General features: G+C 40.5%; 1 protein-coding gene across 11 annotated transcripts in view; it reads right to left on the reverse strand.

Annotated features, from left to right (window-relative positions):
- Positions 1-25,011, reverse strand: part of PTPRC (protein tyrosine phosphatase receptor type C) — a 96,379-nt gene that overhangs the window by 51,788 nt on the left and 19,580 nt on the right. For all 11 annotated transcript variants that reach the window (XM_072128957.1, XM_072128956.1, XM_072128955.1 and 8 more), the window contains exon 3: positions 2,443-2,469. In XM_072128957.1, coding sequence (XP_071985058.1) covers positions 2,443-2,469 — 27 coding nt within the window. The remainder of the gene's footprint in view (positions 1-2,442; positions 2,470-25,011) is intronic.

Below are 25,011 nucleotides of genomic sequence, written 5' to 3' on the forward strand. Positions count from 1 at the left end.
CAACACAAAAGTATGGGAATTTGCGTTATACAGATACCCCACAACAGACTCCCTGTAAATGGAGCGAAAATCACTCTATAAACAGATATACAGATCCCCCTAAAGGCACACCCTGGGAGAGAGGCATAAATCACTACATCATCTGTGTGGATATTAAACAGATTTCTTCCTAGTGGTTTCAGTAACAAAAAACCTGCTAATTGGGGTATACAGATCCCCCTAAATGCACAGCCTTGGATTGGAGCAGAAATCACTACAGCACAGTATGGTAGAAGCAGCTGCAGAGATTGCAAATGGCTGACAGTTTTTATAGGGCTGTGTGACATCACATAAGCCTGCCGGTCACTGATTGGCTCACAGGTCTGCAGATGTCATCGAGGGTGTTCCTTTCTCCTTCCCAGAGTTCTCTGCCCCATGTAACACGTTGTGCTCGCGGCCATTTAGCTAAAAAGCGTGGGAGAAAAAAAACTTTTTCCCCATGAATCAGCGTAAACTCCAGATTTGTGACGAATCAAATTTTCTGTGAAATTCATATCAAATTCCTCTTCTTTCGAATCGATTCGACCATCTCTAGTTGATACTGAATCCTTAAAGGAAACCTACCACTGCTCGCATGATAAAATCATGCGAGCAGATGACCTGGTAGGCTATTTAATACTAATGCCGGCACATACTTTAGTTAGGCACGGCGATCGTTAGTTTAGCTAAAAAAAACGTTTTACTTACATATGTAAATAGCCCTCCGGTGCTACCATACGTCATCTTCGGAAGGGAGATGGCTTCCGATCTTTAATTATTCCCGCCTCCTTCATTGTAGCCATCACCAAACTCTCGGCACCTATCGCGCATGCGCAGATACTAACTCTCGCACAGCCGGCCGGCGATAGGTGCCGAGAGCTTGGTGACGTCACGGCTCTCGGCACCCAAAGGAGGACGGTTACACTGAAGGATGCGGGAATAATTAAAGATCGGAAGCCATCTCCCTTCCGAAGATGACGTAGGGTAGCACCGGAGGGCTATTTACATATGTAAGTAAAACATTTTTTTTTTAGCTAAACTAACTATTGCCGTGCCTAACTAAAGTATGTGCTGGCATTAGTATTAAATAGCCTACCAGGTGGTCTGCTCGAATGATTTTATAGGGTGGTAGTGGTAGGTTTCCTTTAATGTTGTCTGTCCACAACACATCAATGGGATGGCAAGTAACTAAAATAGGACTGGACTCACAAATATTTTAACAAAGAAGCTGTCAGTAGTTTTATTCAGTCAATTTCCGTAGACTAGTAAATTTAAAGGACATCTTTCACTAGATCATGGATTGTAAACCAAACATACAGACATTCTGGTGTGTGCCCCCTCTGGTAGAATCTTCTGTTCTTTAGCTTCTTATGCCCTTGTTTTTAACTGCTATGGAGTCTGGAGCCCCTCAGGCTCATTTGCATAGTTTTAAAAGCCTTTAAAAAAACAGGGCATAAGAAGCTAAAAGAAGAGCAGATCCTGCCAGAGGGGGCACATATCAGTATGGAAAGTGTCTGTGCCTGGCTGTAGTTGCTCCCAAAATAAGTGCAGGTCCCAAAGGTAGGACCCACATCAATCACCTATTTATGACATATTCTGCAAATAGCTCATAAATAGTCTAGATGGAAAAAAAGGTTCTATCTACTCCATATCCCTTTAAATCCTTACAGGTGTCCACTGGACAGCCGTATAAATGTACATAAACAGCAACATGATGGAAAGTGTCCATTTGGTTTGTCTTCTGATATAATATATCATGATGACGTTATCACATTCCACAAAGTCACGTTAAACTTTGCTACAATCTCAGGTTGCAGAATTGGAAAAAGAATTACACATATAAGTGTAAGCACCAATTTTCTGGAATGGTCTACCTCGGACTATCGGACTAATTCTGAACCTCCAAAACTTCAAACACACTCTTAAAATCCCTTTCTTTGGGCACGCCTATCACAACTACTGCATGAAACTGCAACTATCTTTACTAACCCATCCTCTGTTCCCCTCCTGTCCGTTATCCGGGAAACACCAGATACCAAGCCCCAGGATTCTCTGCGGTCTCATTGACCTTTATATATTGAACTTTATATATAAGATGGCGGCTGATGACTGGTTCGAGCAGCAGCATTTTTTATTTTTTAAATTATTTTTTTTCTGTTTCCTTATAAAGAATGTCTGGACCATTATACAAGCTCTTATACCTCTTGTGTTACCCCTTATCCACATAGACTGTAAACTCTTGTGATCAGGACCCTCACTCCTATTGTTCCATATAACAATTTTTTTACTGTATATTGTCTTATTTTATTTGTAAATGTACCCCGTGAATTTGTAAAGTGCTATGGAATATGATGGTGCTATATAAACAAAGCTTATTATTAAAACACAACCCTACAAAAGTTATATATGTGATATTTGGATTACCTTGTCCTCCCGATGGTGTATCTTGTCCTGAAAAGAAAAAAAAAGAACTTTACCAAAAGACCATAACAACAAGCTGCTAGCAAAGCCAAATCCCTAATCTGAAACCTGAAGTCATTCCTGACCCTGAATGTTTAGGAAACTTCCCAGGGACTAAATTAAGAGCATCAATTTGTCGTATTTACCCACAGAGGACGCCAAAGTACGCTATTCCCTAATTCAGAGAGCAATAAATAAAAAACTGATCTTATGAAGTGCTGTTATAAACTGACAGCCTGCAGGGGGCACTCTTATCCCAAAAATATCAAGGATTATACACGCACACATTTCATGGGTCCTCTCATCAGCACTTTCTTTTTACTATCAGACTTCATAGTGAAATAGAAGGAATAACAGTAAGGTTCTAGATCGTACATGATGAAAACACTTCTCATTAACTTATAATAAAAAGAAAGACGACATTTATTTGAATCTCTGGAAGCTATTATAGATTACAACGATATCGGTAACCACCATAATGACACATTCCTGTAAACTCACATTGTAATATAAAATACATCCTCATAACTGTGCTAAAATTCCCTGTAGACTGCAGATGTGCTAATGAAAGTAAACTTACAGAGCAAAGATTCCTATTAAAAAGTTGTGACTTGGCTTATATGATACTTCATTTACATTGTGCCCTAAAAATGACATAGAAACAAACACAGTGCAAAATCCCAAAGAATTCACTGGAGACGCTGGAAAACAACTCAAAATCATCTGACTTGGAAAAAATCTAGCTCATAACTCTTCAACAAAATCTCTATTTCCAATATAAGCAAGCCATCCTGGTCATTTAGGGGGCCCATAAACCAAAATCCATCATGGTTTTTAAAGGGAATGTCCATGGGATTGAATGACCATGAATATCTGATGTGTGGCCGACACTCAGTCCCTGCAATTAGATCCTGTAGTCAGTCCATTATAAACAGAACGCACACATCCAGAAGCAGATGGCTCCCTGCTAACTGTAGTGGCTGGAAGCTGTATCGATGGAGGAGGTTACAGGATTGAATTCCAAAAGTTTTTATTTTCATCCAGGCATTAAAAACACTATGGGGCACATTTACTTACCTGCCCCGTTGACGCCGCCGATCCGGAATGTCAGACGAGAAGACAGAGCTGCCGTGATTCACTAAGATCTTGCGTCCAATTTCCTGCATGTGACGCTTCCCCCGCTGAGGTCCGCTGGAGTTCACCTTCTTCTTCCTGCTGCATGTGAGTGCTGATCTTGCGAAACAGTTTGTTTTTTAAATTCCTTGGTTTGTTCGAATTAGTCGGGTTGTCCGATGTCCACGCCCCCCCCCCCCCCCCGATTTGTGTCGCATGCAAGCCGGCGCCAATGCGCCACAATCTGATCGCGTGCACCAAAAACCCGGGGCAATTCAGGGCAAATCGGAAAAAATGCGAAACCCGGCGGAAATGCGTCCAACAGACCCTTAGTAAATGTACCCCTATGTTTCGATTTTTAATTAATCATTTTCAAGCACGCTTAAAATTAATCCTTTGGGTGCTGTGGCTTCCTCCATCGATGACTGACCCTGGATTCGAGCACCTGAACCCTCAGCTGCAAGCACCACTTTTACAAATTACCGTACAGGATCCGGGTTGCTGCCATACTACTCCCTTTGGCTGGAATCTGTAACTACTGTACAACAGCAGTCCCTATTCTCATCAGTAGGAGCCGTGGCTGCAGTTGCACATTCCAGCCACTACACAGAGAGATGGCTGTACAGCTGACTAGGTCAGCGATTGGTGGTTTATGATGCATATAGGCTATTAATATTATTTTCTGGTCAACCAGAAAGCTTTTTTGACTTTCATGGTCTGGATCTACTGCTCCTCTCACTTTTGGTCATTATTTGAAGACATATTCAATCTACAGATAACACAGGACATTCAACATCTATAGCAGTGGTGGCGAACCTATGGCACCGATGCTAGAGCTGGCACTCAGAGCCCTTTCTGTGGACACCAAGGCACAGAATTTGCCAGACAGGAGTCAAGATGTCCTCTTGCAGTCCAAGACAGCCCAGGACATGCCATGCTCAGTGTTATTTTAAAGCAACACCTCCTTGGGTGCCAGCACTACAGGAGGAGCAAGAAGGTGTGGGCAGAGATAGATTATCATTAGAGCTCCTGCTCTGGGTCCTTTGATTCTTCCTCTTCAGGAGCCCTTAGAGGGAAGCTAAAATTCAAATTTCTACATCTTTCTATTGTTTTGGTGACCTCAGGACACCAATATGATTGAAACTTGTGATACAGTAGGGATAAGTATGTTACTGCTTAAATTGTCATGTTGGCACTTTGCAGGTGTTTCAGGCACTCTGTCTCTGAAAGGTTCGCCATTACTGATCTATAAGTTATCAGTTGATAGTATGACCAAAAAAAGTAAAAAGACAGCAACCAATCTATTTACTAAAAGCTGTTTGTTTGATGCACGCAGCCCAGGGTCCTAGTGTGCAGGATCCATAGTCCAAGACAAAAAAAAGAGAGAAGGCCACAGCATCCAATATGATGAAAAAAGGTTAAACCTTTATTCACACAGGCATAGAGAAAAGTGCAATGTTTCGATTCACAAAGATTCATTGGGGGTCATTTACTAAGGGCCCGATTCACGTTTTCCCGACGTGTTACCTGAATATTTCCGAATTGCGGCGATTTTCCCTGAATTGCCCCGGGATTTTGGCGCACGCGATCGGTTTGTGGCGCATCGGCGCTGGCATGCACGCGACGGAAATCAGGGGGCGTGGCCGAACGGTAACCCAACGGATTCGGAAAAACCGCCACATTTTAAAAAAAAATTGGTCGCACGGGCCATACTCACATGCACCATGATGAAGACGATGAACTCCGGGGCACCGCGGCAGACTTCGGCGCAGCAGCGCCACCTGGTGGACATTGGGCGCAGGACCTTCATGAATCGCCGGAAGACCCGAACGCTCGTCAGAGAAGCCGCCGCTGGAACGCGAATGGACCGGGTAAGTAAATGTGCACTTTTTTCTATGTCGGTGTGAATAAAGGTTTAACCTTTTTTCATCATATTGGATGCTGTGGCCTTCTCTCCTTTTTTTGATAGTATGACCGTCACAACCAGAAATTTGATGATACCTGGCGCTGATACAAAATGTTTAAAATGTTCATGTGGCCTTCGTAATAATGAAGTCTTCTAGAGCACGTCAGAAACCAGGAATTAGCTTGTAAGTTGCATATCAGTAGCTAAGCCCCATTGGAACTATAACTATAATGTAACACAATTGTAGTAGTACAATACAGTGGCATAAACCAATTTACTTCTTTCCATTCTCTTGTCTTTAATCCTTTAGTCACCACCCTTACAGATCTCTGATTTGGACCTCAGGCTAGGTTGTTGGATTTCTCCACTTTTGAGATTTCTCCCCAGAAAGAGTGAATAAAATGTAATCAAAAAGTTTCATATTCCGCACAATAGTTCCAATCTACAAATCATCCCACAAAAAATAATCTGCATATGGGTACATTGCTTTTGGCACGCGGCAAGATAAAGTTTTCAAACAATGGGGCACATGTATCAAACTTTTTGATTGCCCTTTTCTTTTTTTTTGTGACATTTTATGGTGCTTGTGCTCATTCGCGTCTCTTTTTTTGGTCTAAGACAGTCACCCTTTAAAGTTGCCATTGTCTAGTTTTCGGCAGTGTACCGTGTAACTTTTCAAAAAGTGGCAAAAAAGTTGCAAATGTTGGCGCAAATCTACAGTTGCCCCTGACCAGGCGCATAAATGAGCTTAAAGCTGACTTTTGGAAACTTTTTCTGACGTTTGTTTTAAAACCTTGCAAATTCACTAAAGACCAAATGTCACATGTATCAATAAGGAAAAACCCCTAGGATTCATCTGACCAGTAGAAAAGCCAAAAAAAAACCCAAAAAGAGGAACAAAGCCAGACTTATGATACCTGTGTTCCAATGTCTCTTTACTAAGGGATTAAAGGAAACCTACCATTTGATTTGATGCATTGTGAACCAAACATACCTTGAGAATGCTGTAGCTACACTGATGCAGGATCATATCTTGGTTACTCTCTGAGCTGAGTGGTTTTGCTGAAAAAACTATTATAACATTCAGGACCTTGGGAAAGCTGGGTCAGTATGTAACACATTACACACAGGAGCTTGGAATTACAAATGGCTGCTAAGGAAAGAATGATTAAGCATGACTAGTCAAGCACTAATCAACCTGAGCTTGATAACTCATACACGGCAGCTGGTGAATGGTGCAGCAATTGATTATTTTGTCTGGCAGGAAGAAAACAGCAGGAGGTGATGATGCAATCAGAGAAAAACTCCCATGCTATGAGAAGCAGAAAACAAGCAAGAGTCAGAGCAGAGATAGAGGAGACAGAGCTTCATTATCATAGTGTTATATCTGTTTTATCAGCAAAACCACTCAGCACAGGAATTAACCAATATATGTTTCTGCATCAGTGTAGCTACAGCACTCTCAAGATTTGTTTGCTTCATAATGCATCATAATGTTCACCAAGCCAGGCCGGGTGCAGGTAAGCGCGTATCATGTGGCGGTTTTCCCGAATCCGTCGGGTTTTCTAACAGCCACGCCCCCTATTTCCATCGCGTGCATGCCGGTGCCACAATCCGACTGTGTGCGCCAAAATCCCGGGGCAGTTCAGGGAAAATCAGCGCAAAATGGTAAAATTTGGGTAACCCGACGTAAAAACGAGATTCGGGCCTCAATGACCCCCAATATGTCTGCTATCTTGACATGTTGTAGGCCACATGCACTATTTTTCGGAAATTATCCGGCACATACACACAGAAAGATACACAGAGACTTGTAACGCCTTCTTGGCAATTTACACAGAGAGCTGTAGGTAAAGATTTTTTTATTTACTCAAAAATGTCAAGAAAGTATTGCTGTCCTGTTAAAGGGGTATTCCCACGAATACATGATTCTTTAATGTACTAAGGATAATTCTCTAAACCCTGTTATTAGCAAAAATATTGCATTTCACAGATATAATTTCAAGCTGTCTCTATCAGTCCTGAAGTTTACAATCATGGTTGCCCCTGGATGCAACCATAGATTCTTCTCATGGATAGCGTCTCTTGTATGCTTCCTGCCACCCTTCACCCCCCCCCCCCCCACCACCACCACCACCTCCGCATTACAACACCAGCTCAGACACAGGCACTTCCTGCTGGTAAGCAGCATCCTAAAGAGTTTGACAAGAAAAGAGGGAGGGAGAGAGGGAGGCATACAGCAGACCTTATTGTGTGTGTTATAGGTGAGAGAGCAGAGCTGACTATGTGTTTAATTGATTAGGTGAGTTAGCAGAGCTAAGAGTGTGATTGTGTTTTATATCCATCTTATGGATCTCATAATCCCTCATCTCTGATCTGTCTCATCTCTCCTTTTCTATGTTTCAGATACTAGTAGAATGTTCAGAGGCTAATTAAAAGTGTAGCTAAACCCTGTACCCTGATAATCTAAGCACATTGTCAGCACACAGCATATCATAGTCATAGTCATCTCTAGTCAAGGGGTTAAAACTTATCTTTATTGTGTAAACATCACTAGGAGATTAAAAAATGGATAACTTTCTTTCATGGGCAAACACTTTTAAGGCTACCTGCGCACATAGCATATTTGCTAGGTTATTACAATGCCACCCTTGTAGATGATGCTTTACCAAGTCTCATGTGAAAATATCCTTACGTATGTTTGTTTCTTTTTTTAACATAAGGCTTTCACCTTGACCATCTAATTAGTTTTTTTTATGTCTGCTTCTGCTTTTATTTAGCCTCTTATCCTATGAGTCCACTACCATAGATCCTATTACCTACCAGCTTGTTGGAGGATACTCTGTATAGCAGCTTCCATTGCTTACTGCTTTGGGCATTTTCTATGACTGTCATGTATTTGAGCGCTAAAGCCTGACAATCATATGAAAAACATGAGACTTGACAGGGCCGCTTTCTTTGACCTGATATACAGTTTCAGCATCAAACAGTTTATTATGATCACATAGAATTTTCATAGGATATGTTATGCTGGCACTAGAGTTAAGAACGCTATGCATTTTTCATAGTTTGTGTCTCAGGAAATCCAAACAAAACAGGATTTCTTTTGTCATTTGCCTTTTCTATATCATTGTTTATCATATTGTCTAATAATGGAACAATTCATTATGGCTGTTCTACTTTCAATCAAAATTAGAGGTGACCCAGATTATACTCTGATTCCGGAAACACCACAAGGAAGCATGAGCAGAGTTGCTGTAGGTCAGACCATTACTCCTCAATGTCCTGCACTGACCAAGTCATTATTATCTCCAGGAGACACATTGGACCCAAGGGTTTTAGCACGTTTGCTTGTCCTATTTTAATTGTTTTATGAAAAACATATCTCTGTAATTGTGCCAACCCACAGAATAAAATAACATATTATTTTTATGGTATGGTGAACTGCCCAAAAATTACCTTACCAAAAATTCATGATTTTATCTTTTCCTCCACCAACAAGAGTCTCTCAGTATGACATCTCAAGAGTAAGAACCACTATGCTGAGACCGAATTAAGTCATGTAGAGGTTAGTCTACATTATCAATAATCCTATATACTTTCTTATCAATTAACTATAGCTGGCCCAAAATTATGTACCAGAAAAGTACATCTCATGTGGCAAAAAATAAGCCCCTATAGATCCACATTAAAAAAAAAGAAAAAAATTATAGCCTGTACAATTTGACAATGCAAATCTGCTCTGAAAGGCGCTCCTTCCCTGCTATGCCCGGCCATGTGCCCGTACAGCACACGGGGGAAATCGAGTATCAAACTTTGTGGAGCCTTTTTTCATAATCTATTGCAAATGTTTAATTTTCTGCCCAAAATTTGTAAACCTCCATTTTATTTAAACCTCTATAAAACACCAAAAGGGTTAACAAACTTTTTAAAAGTGGGTTGTAGCTTCCATAATGGGGTAATTTGAACAGGTCCCTCTTAATACAGGTTTTGGTGATTTTCCCCAAAAATGTGGCACCCAAATTCTAAGCCTCATAACATTCTAGAAAAATATGTGAAATCTTAAAGAAATCATGCCAATGTACATGAGAGATTTGGGAAATGTAAGTTATGAATTTATTTGGGTGCTATAACTGGAGTTTGCCTGAGCAGCATGGGGCAACTGCATCTCATTTAGGGATAGTAAGAGATTGAATAAAATATTTAAAAAATCAGCTTCAATTTTGGGTCTTGCTTTAGAGGATTGGGATTGTACACTACAGCGAAAAATATTAGAGAAAGTATATAGGATTATTGATAATGTAGACCAGCCTCTATATGCTTCAAAATAAGAGAATTTAGAACTTTGAAAATGAAGAATTTTTCCAAATTTTTGCCAAATTTCCATTGTTTTCATAACTAGACACAAAAGATATCATCCACATTTTTTAAGTAATTTGAAGTAGAATGTGTCACAAGAAAACAATCTCCAAATCCCCTGTATATGTTAAAAGATTCCAAAGCTATAACCAGTTATAGTGACACCGGGCAGATTTGAAAAATAGGGCTGTGTCCTTGAGGCCAAAATAGGTCCTGAAGGGGTTAAAAGACAACAACATCACAACATTAAAAAAATAAAAAAAACATTAATAAGATACATACATCCTATTTAAAAATTATAACACTCCTGCATTCATAAATCTGTGTTAACAATAGCAAGAGCTGAGGGAATAAATGATCTTCTATGTCTCTCAGTATGACATCTCATGAGTAAGAACCGTGAGCTGAAACCACTATGCTGAGACCGAATTAAGTCATATAGAGGCTGGTCTACATTATCAATAATCCTATATACTTTCTCTAATATTTTTCGCTGTAGTGTACAATCCCAATCCTCTAAAGCAAGACCCAAAATTGAAGCTGATTTTTTAAATATTTTATTCAATCTCTTACTATCCCTAAATGAGATGCAGTTGCCCCATGCTGCTCAGGCAAACTCCAGTGTCCTCACGGTGTGGTAAAAGGAGTAAAGCATCACCTTACTCGTGATAAAATATGGAAATCTGGTTAAAAAGTTGTATTGTTTTTCCACTTGCTGACACCAATTTAATTTTTCATTGATGATGACACCTAATACTGAGTCATCTGAATATTTTTGTAAAAACATTCAGATTCATTTTTCCTGAAATTTGTTAACAAGAATATTCAGATCACTCAGTGTTAGTTGAATTTGGAAAATCTGAAAGCAACCACGTTTGGTGGTTCAAAACTCTACAAATCTGAAATCCTATCCCTATCCTAAGAATAAAAAACATTCTACTACTTTGTGTCGTTTGTACACAGGTTAGTTGGTTCGACGTGCTAGCTCTTTGACAGGTATTTATTAATTTGGGAGGAGGTGGTGAAGGAAGCATGGAACATACTATAATTTTCAGTGGGATGTAAGTGTGTGGTGCAAGGGATAAATGATTTGGCACACAAACAAAAAGGTTTGGAACTGTCCCCCCCCCCCCCCCATTCAATGAAGGTGAAATAGAACTCTAAGGCCCCTTTCACACTTGCATTTTTCACACACGTTTTCTGCGCGTGCTTTTGCAGAACTTGCATTGCACTCTGACTCATTGGGGGTCAATTACTAAGGCCCGATTCGCGCTTTCCTGACGTGTTACCCGAATATTTCCGATTTGCGACGATTTTTCCCTGTATTGCCCCGGGTTTTTGGCGCACGCGATCGGATTGTGGCGCATCGGCGTCGGCATGCACGTGACGGAAATGGGGGGGCGTGGGCGAACGAAAACCCAACGGATTCGGAAAAACCGCCGCATTTTTAAAAAAAAGTGTCGCTCGGCACGCGCTTACCTTCACTCAGCCCGGCTCAGTGTACTCCAGTGCGTTCAGATGCTCTTCAGCGCAGCAGTGACATCTGGTGCACGTCGGAGGAAGTGCCTTAGTGAATCGCCGGAAGACCCAAATCCACCGCAGAGACCGTGCCGCTGGATCGCGAATGGGCTGGGTAAGTAAATCTGCCCCATTGTAATCAATGGGTCTTTTTTCAGACTCACGCACAAGTCTATGGAGATGCATCAATTGTGTTTTTCACGCAGCAATTGCCATAGAAAAGATAGAGCTCAGTCCTGAGTCCATTCATGCGCATTAGCTGCGCGTGAAAAATGCATTGAAATTGCATTGAAAATACGCATGAAAAACTGAGACACTGAACAAACTCTGACTGAAAACTGATTGCACTCTGATGCAAAATGTCAGTTTTTCACTGAACAAACCCTGATCGCACCCTGATCAAACTCTGACGTGATCTGCAACGCAAGTGTGGAAGGGGCCTTATTGTGCACCAAAAATTGTGCCACAAAGTCCTAAACATAGAAGTGCCTGAAAACTGTTGGATTCACGAGTAGCGCCACAATTTTGCTGCCAAAAAAAGAACAAGTTGTAAGTGTAAAAATAAGGCGCGAAGGAAAAAAAATTCTGTCAGCTTTTTCTGTCAGGATTTACTGGCCACATGTAGAACTGCTGGGCTGAAATGACTTGTTCAGTTCAGAATTGGACTGGTAAATCCCAAACACATGAAGCAAGTTTTTCCAGAATCCGCTGTCCTTAGGTCACAGCAGATGAGTGTTGTGACAAGCCCAAGTTTTCATGGTGCCATATATAATAGATTTGTGTTCATGTGTTATGTTCATGAACAGCACGCCTGTCTAATAGAGGAAATCTACTCAACCTACTCAAGCAGCTCCAGACACAGATTTCTCAGTGCTCACTCCGTCCAGGAAATCTTTTTTTCTTTGTTCCACTTTTTGTTAAAAATCCACTTTTATAAATATGCAAATGATCTCCTGGTGCTTCTGCCCTGCAACACTGGCAAATACCCACCGCCCAGAGCACTGAATACACCCCCTGTGCCATGCTCATGCTTCTACCTGCCACCTATGTCACAGACGCCTGTGCCTGCGCCTTAGACCAAAGCCCATTTTTGGTCAGTTTTTGGCAACAAATGAATGTTATACTATATGGATCAGCAAAAGGCACAAACAGAACACAGATTTCATCCTTGTGTTGTCCACAATGTCTACAGACAAATTTAGAGGTTCCATGTGGAAAATAGATCAACCATTGACCAAACATGTCTATAATGTAAGTAGTACTGTGTGCTGAAGCCTTCATAGGTCATCATCATTAACGGATTGTTGGTGTCCAACCCCCAATACCTCTTTTGACCAAAAGCAGCAGGGATAGGTACACTTAGGCCTGTGGAGGTGAATAGGACTGAGCTTGCAGTAATTTTCCCAGCCCCGAAAATATGTATGGAAGATATTAAATAGAAGATATACATCTGATTGGTGTGACTCTGATCTCAATCCATTAAGAAGTTGCAACACATACATAGGATCACTTCAGATCTTACCACTATTTGTGCAAACAAGACTTATACAAGGTTCCTTCTTAATATAATATAACCAATACAATATTATCGGGCAACACTATAATAAACATCTGGTAGGATTAGTTTTATGGTGGTGATGTGCTCTTATAGAGACAATGCAGCTACAAACACTTGTAAAATACTTGTGAAATACTTATGACATTTTATTTCCTGCCACAGACTTGAGGAGAACACCTGCCCCAACCCCTTCCCCCAAGTATAGATACATGCATGAGCCCTAAACTGCTGCTTGTGCAGAAGTATGTCACAGAGGTGCCACACCTAGCCCTAATACAGCTGTGAATAAAAAGTGTTCTTATATAGTATAAGAATAACCTGATTTATGCTTCCCACACACATAGGGCTTTTTGTCCGCTTTTCTTTTAGCTTTTTTGATTGCAGTTCTTATGAGATATTACAAGTCTTACAGTCCTACAGAAAATATATCATTCCCCAAAACGGTGACATACAATGCAGATATCTATTAAAAAGTGTATGCTGTATTTTTTTAACTAAAAAAAAATTAGATTTTTTTTTAAAAAAAACCTTTGAAGCTAAATCTACTTTTCCAAACTAACACTGATCACATCTGCCCAGAAACACAATTGACATGTCTACAAAGAATCCCATTGTAGCCATCGTCGTAGACAGACTGTGCAGTGGTGTTTCCCAACCTGTAACTCAACAACAACTACAATGGGCAAATCCTCTTGATGGAAGTTGTATTTACAGTTGGAAAGCCACAGATTGTGATTTTGTGTTTTGACAGATATATATATATATATAGTTACCATATTTTGTAAATATTCCATTATGTATTTATAAACTGTTGAGCGTCGGGCATCCACTCTACGTACATTGTTCCCTTAGAGTGCTGAGAGATTAAGTGAAACAGTGTATGTCTGATATGTTATTGAGAAAAGTGCATCCATTACAAGCTAAGTACAGAACATCCAAAGAAAAGGAAACCTTTAAAGTGTGGACTGTCTCAAAGCCTGGATATAAAGCATTCCAATCCAACGGCTATCACTAGAGCTCCCATAGAATAGAGTGGAGTAGCAGGGTACATGCTTGGCCTGCCACCCATTAGTGAGAACAGGATCCATGTTACCTGCATTATAGAAGATCAAAGACCATTTTCTAACTTTCAGTGAAAAACCCTTTCAAATGACAGAACTTTGGACTTATAGAGGAAGATATCAAGCTCTGAAATCCACATTCTGGCTTTAGAGTTTAGTGTGCTGCGGCTTTGACAGACTGCAGCACGATGGGAGTGACGAAGGTAAGTACAGTTTTTTTTTTTTAATACCTCCACAGCCTGCTTGCTGAAACTGTGGGAAGTCTTTAATGCACTCCTAAATCCTCACCATCCCCAAGTAATCAATATCATTAGCTCCATCCCAGGACCATGCATATGACAATAGAGACATTTGCACATAAAAGTTTGCAGATAATGACATTGATTGATCAGTAGTGGCAGGGATGTAAAGAGACGGCATTGAGTAGTGAAAGGTTGTCAGATTTTAGCCAAAAAAATGCCAAGGAAAAATATAGTCACTTTGATGCTAATGTGAATGTAAGAGAAACCCTGCTGAGGTCCACAAATAAGAATGGAACCATATAGAGCACCTGAAATTAAAGGGCAGGTGCGTCTGGATCTAAATTTAAAGGGATATCATTCTGGCAATAAGAAGGACCTAGCTGGTACCTAGGAATGAGAAGAGAGCCATGCTATGAATGATGTTGCCACCTTGAACTCTAAAATGGATAGGTCACCATGACGGCTGCTTTAGCGACTACATTTTTGCAGACTCCATTGATCACTTTGTCCTGCATTCTTTATGTTTTCCTTTGAGCATGATCTTATTTAATAATTACAGTGAAACATTTTTGAGCTCAAAAAGGTTTTTCTGTAATTATTAAATAAGAATGTCCTGCCTACAGAAAACTAACACCGATGATTAATACTATGAGTTACTTTTTATAGAATGGTGATTGTCGTCTATTCTTAAGTCAAACAGGATGTGCCCACATCTTAAAGAGCAGAAGTGACAGCATGAAGTCACATGCACAACTAATGCAAATGAATTGTATGCGCAAGGTTTACAGCGGATCAATAGGAAAGAATGAAATTGGTCAGGACCCCTGCTTGGATTTCTCAGATGTTCTAGAACAGATAAGTGTTCTGACGCTTCTAAAAAAGATAAAGCACGCCTTTTTCCTGTGCACTGTGCGATACGATGGCACACATTGCACTGTGGCCAGACGCCATAGACGTCTATGGGGAAGTGTATCTGGCAAAAAATTTGCGTCATTAAAAATATGTCTCCGCAGTGGCCTTGTGAAAGGGTATGTCTTAGGGTATGTAAGAATCTCACAGAAAGTATATTAGAGAATTGTAGAACTTCCCAGAATATAAGAAACTACATTTTAAAAAATCTGAAGCCCTCTTCCGCCTTTTTACTATGCCCTCCTGTGTAGAGAAAAGAGCCTGGGAACAGGACCTTTTACTTTAGACAACACTTCTTACAAGAAATTGGCTTCTCTTTGGCCTGAACATGTTTTTTACTTGCAAAACTCCTATAAACCACTTCCTCAAACAATGCTGATAAATATCAGAAGATTCAACCAGTGAACATACAACCATAAACATTCCATGTACGGCTGTTTTAACAAATTAGTAGAACCAGTGGAAAGGAAACAGTATACTATATACAGGATAAAAGTACCAGTGTGCAGTACTATAATTATATAGATATGATAAGAGTATTAGTATTGTGCAGTGCCCAAATATACATGATAAGAGTAGTAGTACTGTACAGTGGCCATATATTATAAGGGTAAAAGTACTGTGCAGTGCTCATATATACATGATAATAGTACTAGTACTGTGTGGTGTCCATATACAGTGGTCCACAAACAAGGAATAACTCCAGCACGTCCACAGGAATACTTTAAAAAAAGTCTTCTTTTATTTCTTGTTCATGGTTGACCATGAATAAGTCAGTTTAGGATGAAACAGTCTGTTTACACTACGTCCAGGCTGATAATGTATTTGTTTCTCGTGGATGATGTTTTTTTACAGCAAGAAATAAAAGAAATTTCTTAAAAGTATTCCTGTAGACGTGTTCTATAGACTCCGTATACAGTGGGTACGGAAAGTATTCAGACCCACTTTTTTCCCTCTTTATTTCATTGCAGCCAATTAGTAAGATCAAAAAAAGTTCTTTATTTGCTACACTCTGCACACCATCTTAACAGAAAAAAAACCCAGAAATGTAGTTATTTTTGCTAATTTATTATAAAATACAATTCATGTAATTAAAAAGAAGAAAGCAAGGCTACCACAAGGCGAAGTGAAAGTAACAATGTTCACAAAAGGCAGATTCCACAAAACTCCACAAGTGGTATACAAAGAAAAGTTCTAAGTACTGTTAATAGATACATTAGATACACTGCCTATATAATATTAAAATAATATAATTAAGGGAATCCTCCGGGATGATGGCACCCTGACACACGTTTCAGCTTAGATCGCATTTGTTAGGTGGATCGAGACAGTATTTAAATTGTAGCCGTCATTTGAGATTATTTTTAATATTGTATATGGGTTTATTTGTGGTTGACATTTTTTAATGTGCTTCATTAACAAATTATTCTTAGTTTAAAAATAAAATCAAGCTACTCCCTCCCATAGAGATACACATTCCAACCTGCACAGTGTGTGTCTATGGAGGCTGCAGGAGCTCACATCTAATCTCTCTGTGTTTGGTTAAACAGCTCTGGCAGTGAGGATTAACCCCTTTACTTTCAGTTTGATGTTTAAATATATTGGGGCAGATTTATCAAGCTGTCTAACAGTAATAATGTTCTTAGTTGCAGATGGCAACCAATTACAGCTCTCCTTTAAAGGACATCTACCACCACATTTAGGGGTGGTAGACTATCCCCAAACGTATGCTCGTTACCTTAAGGGTGATGGGGGACTCCTTATGGCATGCTCCGGGCCGTCTTCTGTAAGGAAATATAGAATTTTTAAACTTTATGCAAATGAGACGGAGGCACTCACATCTCGGCTAGCTGAGCGCCTCCTGGTGCCATCGGAATCTAATTTATTCACACCCCTTCTGTTTCTCTCCTCATATGTAGGCCGCAAGTGTTGTCACCTGGCTGTCTGTTAACCTTGCGCATGCGCTTGAGGAACCTCCCTTGCACAGCCAGACGGAGACAAGTGCGGTTGCTCAAGAGACACACACAGGAATTTGTTGTGACTTCGCGCCAGAGAAGGGGGACCTCGAGAGGTAGCTCACGGGAATGTGTGAGTTTACCCACTGCCTGCTGTGCTTGCGGCTATCCTACATGGGGGGGAAGAAAACAGAAGAAGCATAAATAAATAAGATTGTGAAGAAGGCAGGAGGTGCTTGGCTAGCCAAGATGTGAGCGCCTCCGTCTTATTTGTATAAAGTTTAAAAGTCCCTATTTTGTTATAGAAGACAGCCCGAAGCATGACAGAAGGAGTACCCCATCACCCCTAAGGTAATGAGCATACTTATGGGGATGGTCTACCACCCATAAATGTGGTGGTAAATGTCCTTTAGTGTCATATTAATTTTATCAAACTAGTTTTTTGCGAGTATATCCAATAGACTCTCCTTATAGGTTCAGAAATGGGAAGTTTGCAGAGAAAATCAATATGTTTCTATGAACTACTGTTTCTGCATTGTGGCACTGCTCAAAGATTACTGGTATTATTTTTTACAAGTAGAAATATATTGGTATAGTAGGTAGTATCAATATGAGAGAGAACAAGTCAAAATAGGGGAGCAACCAAAAATGATCAGTGCTCAACTCCTTATAAAGTCAATTCATGTTGATTGTAGCTAAGATAGAGCAGTCTCACCACCCCTCTGTACTGAGAGTAGAAAGCAAAATCAGGGTTAAAGGAAATCTACTATTTGTTTCTATGCATCGTGAACCAAACATACCTTGAGAATGCTGTAGCTGCACTGATGCAGAAACATATCTTGTTTAATCCCTGAACTGAGTGGTTTTGCTGAAAAAACAATTATAAAATTATGATGAGACTGTCTCTCCTGTGGCTGTGGCTTCTCTTCTTACCCTAATTATGCAATACTTCAGAGAACACTGTATTCAATGTGTTGTTCCTGAAAGGCAGAAGTAATCAACCACTGCACTATCCTGCAGCTGCTGTGTATGAGCCATCCAGCTCAGGTTGATTAGTCCTGTCTGGACAGTTCAGGAAGCTCAGAGAAAGACAGCTGCAAATATGCACCAAACTTTCCTCAGGTCCTGAATTTTATAATTGTTTTTTGAGCAAAACCACTCAGAACAGGGATTAAACAAGATATGTTTCTTCATCAGTGCAACTACAGCATTCTAAAGGTATGTTTGGTTCACAATGCATGAAAACAAATTATAGATTTTCTTTAATAGTAGGTACTTTGTATCAAAGTTATTTCCACATAAATTTCATTACAAACAAAGACCAGCACATTACAAAGTTAGCCTTCTTCTCATAGTGTATAATGGCTTCAGTTAAGAGACATACTCATGGCCATCCACCGAGCACCTTCTCCCATTTCTCACACGTCCGTTTCTATTGCTTAGAAATGCTCTATACAGGCGGTCCCCTACTTAAGGACACTCGACTTACAGACAACCCATAGTTACAGACAGACCCCTCTGACCTCTGGTGAAGCTTTCTGAATGCTTTACTATAGTGTCAGATTGCAATAATCAGCTGTAAGGTGTCTGTAATGAAGCTTTATTGATAATCCTCGGTCCCATTACAGCAAAAAATGTTTAAACTCCAATTGTCACTGGGGCCAAACGTTTTTTGTCTGGATCTATAATTATAAAATATACAGTTTCGACTTACATACAAATTCAACTTAAGAACAAACCTCCAGACCCTATCTTGTACGTAATCCGGGAACTGCCTGTATATGTACTTTTGGAAGAGGGCAAGAGTCAGCATACAAACCATAAAAACCTGACCATAACATACAAGATGCAGTGCATAAAGTTCATTTGAGAGATAGGTGTGGGTCCTGGAGGTCGGACTTATATCTATCAGAGATATGTGGCATAATCTGTGGATTTTTTCTTAGGAGATTGAAACAGGTTTGGAAAAAGTACCTATTGTCAAGACCATTTGCAATGACATAATTTCTAAGACCTTACAATAGGAACACACATTGTTAGATGTAGCTACAGTATGTTATTTAATAAAACATTATTTGCTGTAGTTCATGGTTATGGTTTTGTTCTTAGGTTACATATTTTTATTATCCCAATGTTTTGGGATAATACATACCAGTATGGCCCTATCCCTACTGATGAACGATCCCCACCATGTTATACAGTTCAGCTACATTTATGAACATATTTCCTGCAATGCGTTGCCTAGCTTCCATCAAGCCTGGCCAGAGCCGGCCTCCTGCCTCCAAATTGTTTTATCACAAGCTGTCAACAGGAACAACAATGCAATTAAAGTCTCTCCACGGTATCAGCGATCAAACCGCAGCTCAGTGCCAGCACTTGTGGCTTTCAGCTCTTTCCAAGCAACTCTTGTTATTCAGCTCCTCTTCCTTCATCTTCTCTGATACACAGAGATAAAACACATTCTCGCCTCATATAAATCTAACCATCTGCGTTTCTGAATCTACTGTCTCCGTTGAGGATTTTTGATATGTCTGATTTTTGTCAAGAGACCTAAAGCTCAATATGCTATTTATCTATTTTCATTTTATTCTTATGTCTCCATTCAGCAGCACTAGACGGAGGTCTATGCACGCGATCAAGCGATCGGCACAAGCCAACCCCTGGGCCAGTGTTGTATCATGTGACAGCCGCAGGTTCCCCGAGGCAGCAGCTGTTAGTATCATCTTGTGAATTTAATGTGTTACAAAAGCAGCATCACAGAGCTGAAACATATTTCAACCATTCAAAAATATTTCTTAACCCTAGACGGGATACTTATTAAAGGGAATCTGAGACCAGGACAGGCATTGTAAAATAAAAATATACGTAGATAAATTAACTCCCCATGAAGTTCCAATGTCCATGAATATTTTATTGAGAGGGACAGGGAAGTAAATTGTAGCAGATAGCTAGTTGGACGTTCCCTTTGCTTTACTGAGGTCCTAATAGAAACAACTGAGTATAACTTTGGACATTTGGTATCAAATAAAATAACCAATCTGTCAGTAGTCTCCTTCCTGCAGTGGTCACACCTCCGCTGCCTCTTCATCCTCTAATCAGATGGCATCTACTGATCTGAGGGAAGCACAGTCAGACAAAATCGTTTTACCATAAAAGGGCCTCAAAGCTTGTACAACACAGAAAACTTGTACTAAAAACTAATTCTTGTTGTTCTTGCTTTTACCATTACCACCTCATCCCCCTTTAGATTTCAACTAGCAATGGCTCCTAGTGATGCTTTCTCCTTACCAGGCCATCACGTCATCTATATGAATGTGTGATTATTTCTTAAAGGAAACGGTCACCTCTACCCAGCTAAAAAGACCCCACACCCTAGAGAACACTGTAAAGTTGTTTCAATGCTTCTAATCCAGTTAATCTGCTGTGGGATTAAAACTATTTACAGAAGCTCTGGCTCGTATCCCATGCCCCTCCGCATTGCCCCAGCTTTACGTCACTACACTCCAGTTTGAAAGCGTGCACATCCATGGCCGGCTCTACAGGTGCATCATGCATGCAGTGCACCTGTAGAGCTGACCATGGATGCCGCCTTCGAACTCACAGGTTGATCGTGCATGTCTAGAGCGTAGTCACATAAAGTTCGAGAAGTGTGGAGGAGCATGGGTCCGAGCCAGAGAAGCCATGAGGATGTGGGGAGCTTGATTGGACCCAGAAGTTCTGCCGCCTCCTTGACTGGATAAATGAAAGAGGACAAGAGAAATGAAAGTTGTTTTTATCCCACAGCAGCAATGCAAATTAACTGGATTAGAAGCATTGAGGAGACTTAACAGTGTTTTCTAAGGTACTGTCCAAGACTTTTTTTAGCTGGTCGGAGGTGACAGGTTCCCTTAAATTTCCAACCACTCCCAAAGAATTGAATGGAGCGGCAGGACACATTCTCAATTACAACAGGAATCCCATTCTTGTGAACGGTGGGGGTCCCGTTATGCCTTTATCAGATAGTCATTCCCTAGGGGATAATAATAATACTTGTTGCAACCCATTTAAGTGTTGCTTCTTGTCTGGTTTAGGATAAAGGGATATTGTTAATTGGGTATTCACTTTTAACTTAATTCATCTGCCATATAGAAACATTTGTTCAATTGGATGTTATGAAAAAAATTTACCTGTGTGAAGAAAATTTCCCATAATTATAGCCATGTTGTCCCTTAGAAACAAGATTGTTGTCATTGGATACAAATAATCCAATCCTTGGCACTCAAAAATAATGCAATCTTCTTTTATTGTAGAATATTGTTCTCAAATTTTAAATTCAGTACAGCAATCCAAAATAAATTATAGTTTCGGTCAAATCTCTGGATTTTCATCAGAATCTGATTGCCGTATAATATGGAAATCTCCGTGCAGGTGAAGGTGATATAGCGTCTATGGAAAAGGAAAGGAAATAGTGTCCTTTTCCATATTCACCTTCACTTGCATTCAAGCTTTTCTATTCTATGGCAATTAGTTGCTGATGAAGGTCTAGAGATTTGACCTAGACCATTAATGTATTTTGGATTGCATTGCTGAATATAAAATGTGAGAACAATTTTTTTATATAAGAAGATCAAATTTTATTTTTGAGTGCCTAGCATTTAAAGGAAACCTACCAGTTAGATTGGCAGGGGTAAGCAGTAAGTACCGAGCACCAGCTCAGGGTGAGCTGGTGCCGGTGCTTAGTTTCGTTAGTGTTAATAACCGCTGTATCGCGGTTTTAACATTGTTTAAACTTCAGAGCAGAAGAGGCTTCAGTGCTGCGCGCGACCGTGCGCACGCAACGTCTCCGGCATTTCCTACGTAGGCGCGCGCAGCGCCGAAGCCTCTACTGCTCTAAAGTTTAAACAGTGTTAAAACCGCGATACAACGGTTATTAACACTAACGAAACTAAGCACCGGCACCAGCTCACCCTGAGCTGGTGCTCGGTACTTACTGCTTACCCCTGCCATTCTAACTGGTAGGTTTCCTTTAATTATTTGTATGACTGAGGGTGGCTCCTTAGTTTGGGCACCAACTTGACCATTTATTCTCAAGGACTGACGTATATTAAACCATTACTACAAGTTGTCTTTGGAAACTACCACAGCTGCTAGAGTTATTGCACAAAGAAACAAATAGTTTTTGCTTATAAAATGTCCAGGATTTACTGCATGTCCTCCAGCCGTTCTGTGGTAAGGAACGCTGAATACAGGTGGTCATGCAGGCATCATTACTGCATGTGTGGTCTCTGCTGTCAGGGTACAGGGGTGGTCATATCCAAGGACAACATTCTTATTTCACACAGATACTTTTTTATAATAGCATCAAGTTGAAGAAATGTATATCTATTGCAGATGAATTAAATTAAATGTATGAATGCCGAGATGGGGATAACCTTATCAGGTGGAAGTCCCCCAATAACAAACTTTCTGTTTTCTTTTTGCAGTGATACACTTTTGAAGAATCCCATATCTGCAGTCTACAGTCTTTTCTGCCTAATGGCCTCTCTATAACTTTGACAGAAACTTTCCTCTTAACTGTTCAGCTTGGTGGTATGAGCCACCCCAAATCAACCACTTAGTCTCAATCATTGTGATCTGACCAGTATTGTTATTATATTATTTCCCCTACAAGTCTGGAATCACTTCTACTTCTTGACGAATGGAGGATGAGTCCCTTCTGCCTTCTTTCAATATGTGGTTCCGGGACCTTTGGAAGACCTTTAAAGGTCCTAAAATGGCTTTTTTGCACATGTGTATTAAGACTATATAGAGATATAAGAGGATTTCATGGGTGGGGACATGAACTACCGCCAAAACTGACTATATTATAATCCACCACTGTTACAACAGCTTAAGGCCTCATTCACACTGCCGCATGGGGGACGTGTATATACGGCCAATATACGTCCCCCATAGACGGCAATGGGCGCACGGCACCCTACGGGAGTGGTACGGTTCAGCACATGTGCGGCACCGTACCTCTCTGTACCCCGTGAAAAAATAGGACATGGAGGGGGGCCGTGTTGAGCGGCGCTCTCCACCTCCTCCTCTCCCTGCGTGCTGCCGTGTGCCCACCGTGCTATGGTACAGCAGGCAACGGTAGTGTGAATACAGCGTAAGAGTGTCAAAAGTACATGGATGCTATAGGATGCTACCTGCATTCCACATAACTATCTATAATTAAACCATCTATAATTAAACTTAGCTTCAAAAGTCAAAATAACCTAAATAACCTTTATAGCTGCTATTTTTGGACTCCTCTCTGTTTTTATTCACTAGAAAGATAGGTCAGGGGCCTTTGGGTCAGTAAACGAACAGGCTCTTATGGACCAGTGGCTAAAGTGTCCCATAAAGCCTACCCTAACTCTAATACTATGACGGTATAGGTAGTATACATTTTTTGTTCCTTTCAGGTCCAGACAGATTTAGGATAGGGCTATTCTAGCCACTAAGCCATAGTTCCATAAAAACATCTTTTAGTGTCCCGAAACATCTTGACCGGTTCCCTTGAGTTATCATGGTGGTTGATTGTATTCTAGCAGAAGTGTGTCACTATCCTGTTGTAACTTTTTTCCAATCTCCAACCTTTATTTTGTAATTTTGAGTGCATCATGTTTCTGTACAGTAACAGAAAAAGAAACTCAATGTCAGGGGTGCCCCTGCGATCCATGTCGCGGATCGCAGGCACACCCGTGAACCTCTCCGTGGCGGAGCCCCACTCACCTCTCCCCTCTTCTTGTTCCTGCTCCTGTCTTGGCTGGCCAGTATGCACATCCCTGCTCCCACACTCGCAGATTTAAAGGGCCACTGGCCACTTCCGGGTTTCCTTATAAGCCGGCTTTTCCCAGCAACCCCCGCCGTATCTTAGAGCTTCAGGCCTATGAGAAAGCTTCCTTTGCAATTTTCCTGTATTCTGACCTCCTATTGTGACCCTGGACCTGACCCTAACTTCACTGGCACATGTATCATAGTTTCAGCTCTGCAAATTGTCAAATTTTAGCGACTCTTGACGTTTTTGCACCATTTTTGCAACTTTTAACTCTGTTCTTTTTCAATTACGCCTTATCTGCACCTTTGTGCAGTGTGCCTCATGTATCATTGTTTTCCAGATGTTCCATGCACCATTTTGCACCATTTTTGCGACATCTTTGCACCATTTTTGGGGCAATTCTGCACCTGGTCCAGGGCAGGTGCAAAGAAAGTTTTATTTTTCATGGACCCAATTTTAACATGTAAATTAGAATTATTTCACATGCTTTAACTGTTTAACATTTTGCACAGTAAAATTTTTACTTTTTTTTTTTTTTCATTGGTTACTTCTAAGGGTGAGGTCACACATAGCTGTTTAATAGCATTTTTAATGCATTTTGAAACTAATTACAACAGCTGAGGAGAGGTGATTTCCCTTATTTCATTACTGTTAACATTTGCGTTTACAAAACACAATAAAACCGCCACGTTAACGCATGTGTTAACATTGCGTTTACTATGCGTTTTGTACATTCAAATATTAACAGTAATGTAATTAGGAAAATCAACTCTCCTCAGCTGTTGTAATTGGTTTCAAAATGCAATTGGTAAAATGGAAGGAATCTCACGAAGGTTCCATGTGTAGGAATCCAACCAAGAATAAAATTTTCCTGGAGTTTGTATATTTCTTTGTTTTTCCTCTGACTCTGGCAACACAGTAATTTAATAAAATTGACTCAAGGTGGGAGATGTAATAGGACTTGCACGCCAGATTTCTAGTGACAAGTTCAGAAATAATTACAATTCCTAATGAACTGCCAGTTCTTGCGAAGGGGACATGAAGGGGGACTGAAGGGCTGCGGCTGTTGGCATTCCTGTGCTGCGTCTTTGGACCAGCTATAGCCTATGACGTTCAGGCCGGACA

Source organism: Engystomops pustulosus, chromosome 10 (genome assembly GCF_040894005.1).
Source record: "Engystomops pustulosus chromosome 10, aEngPut4.maternal, whole genome shotgun sequence".
Classification (NCBI taxonomy): domain Eukaryota; kingdom Metazoa; phylum Chordata; class Amphibia; order Anura; family Leptodactylidae; genus Engystomops; species Engystomops pustulosus.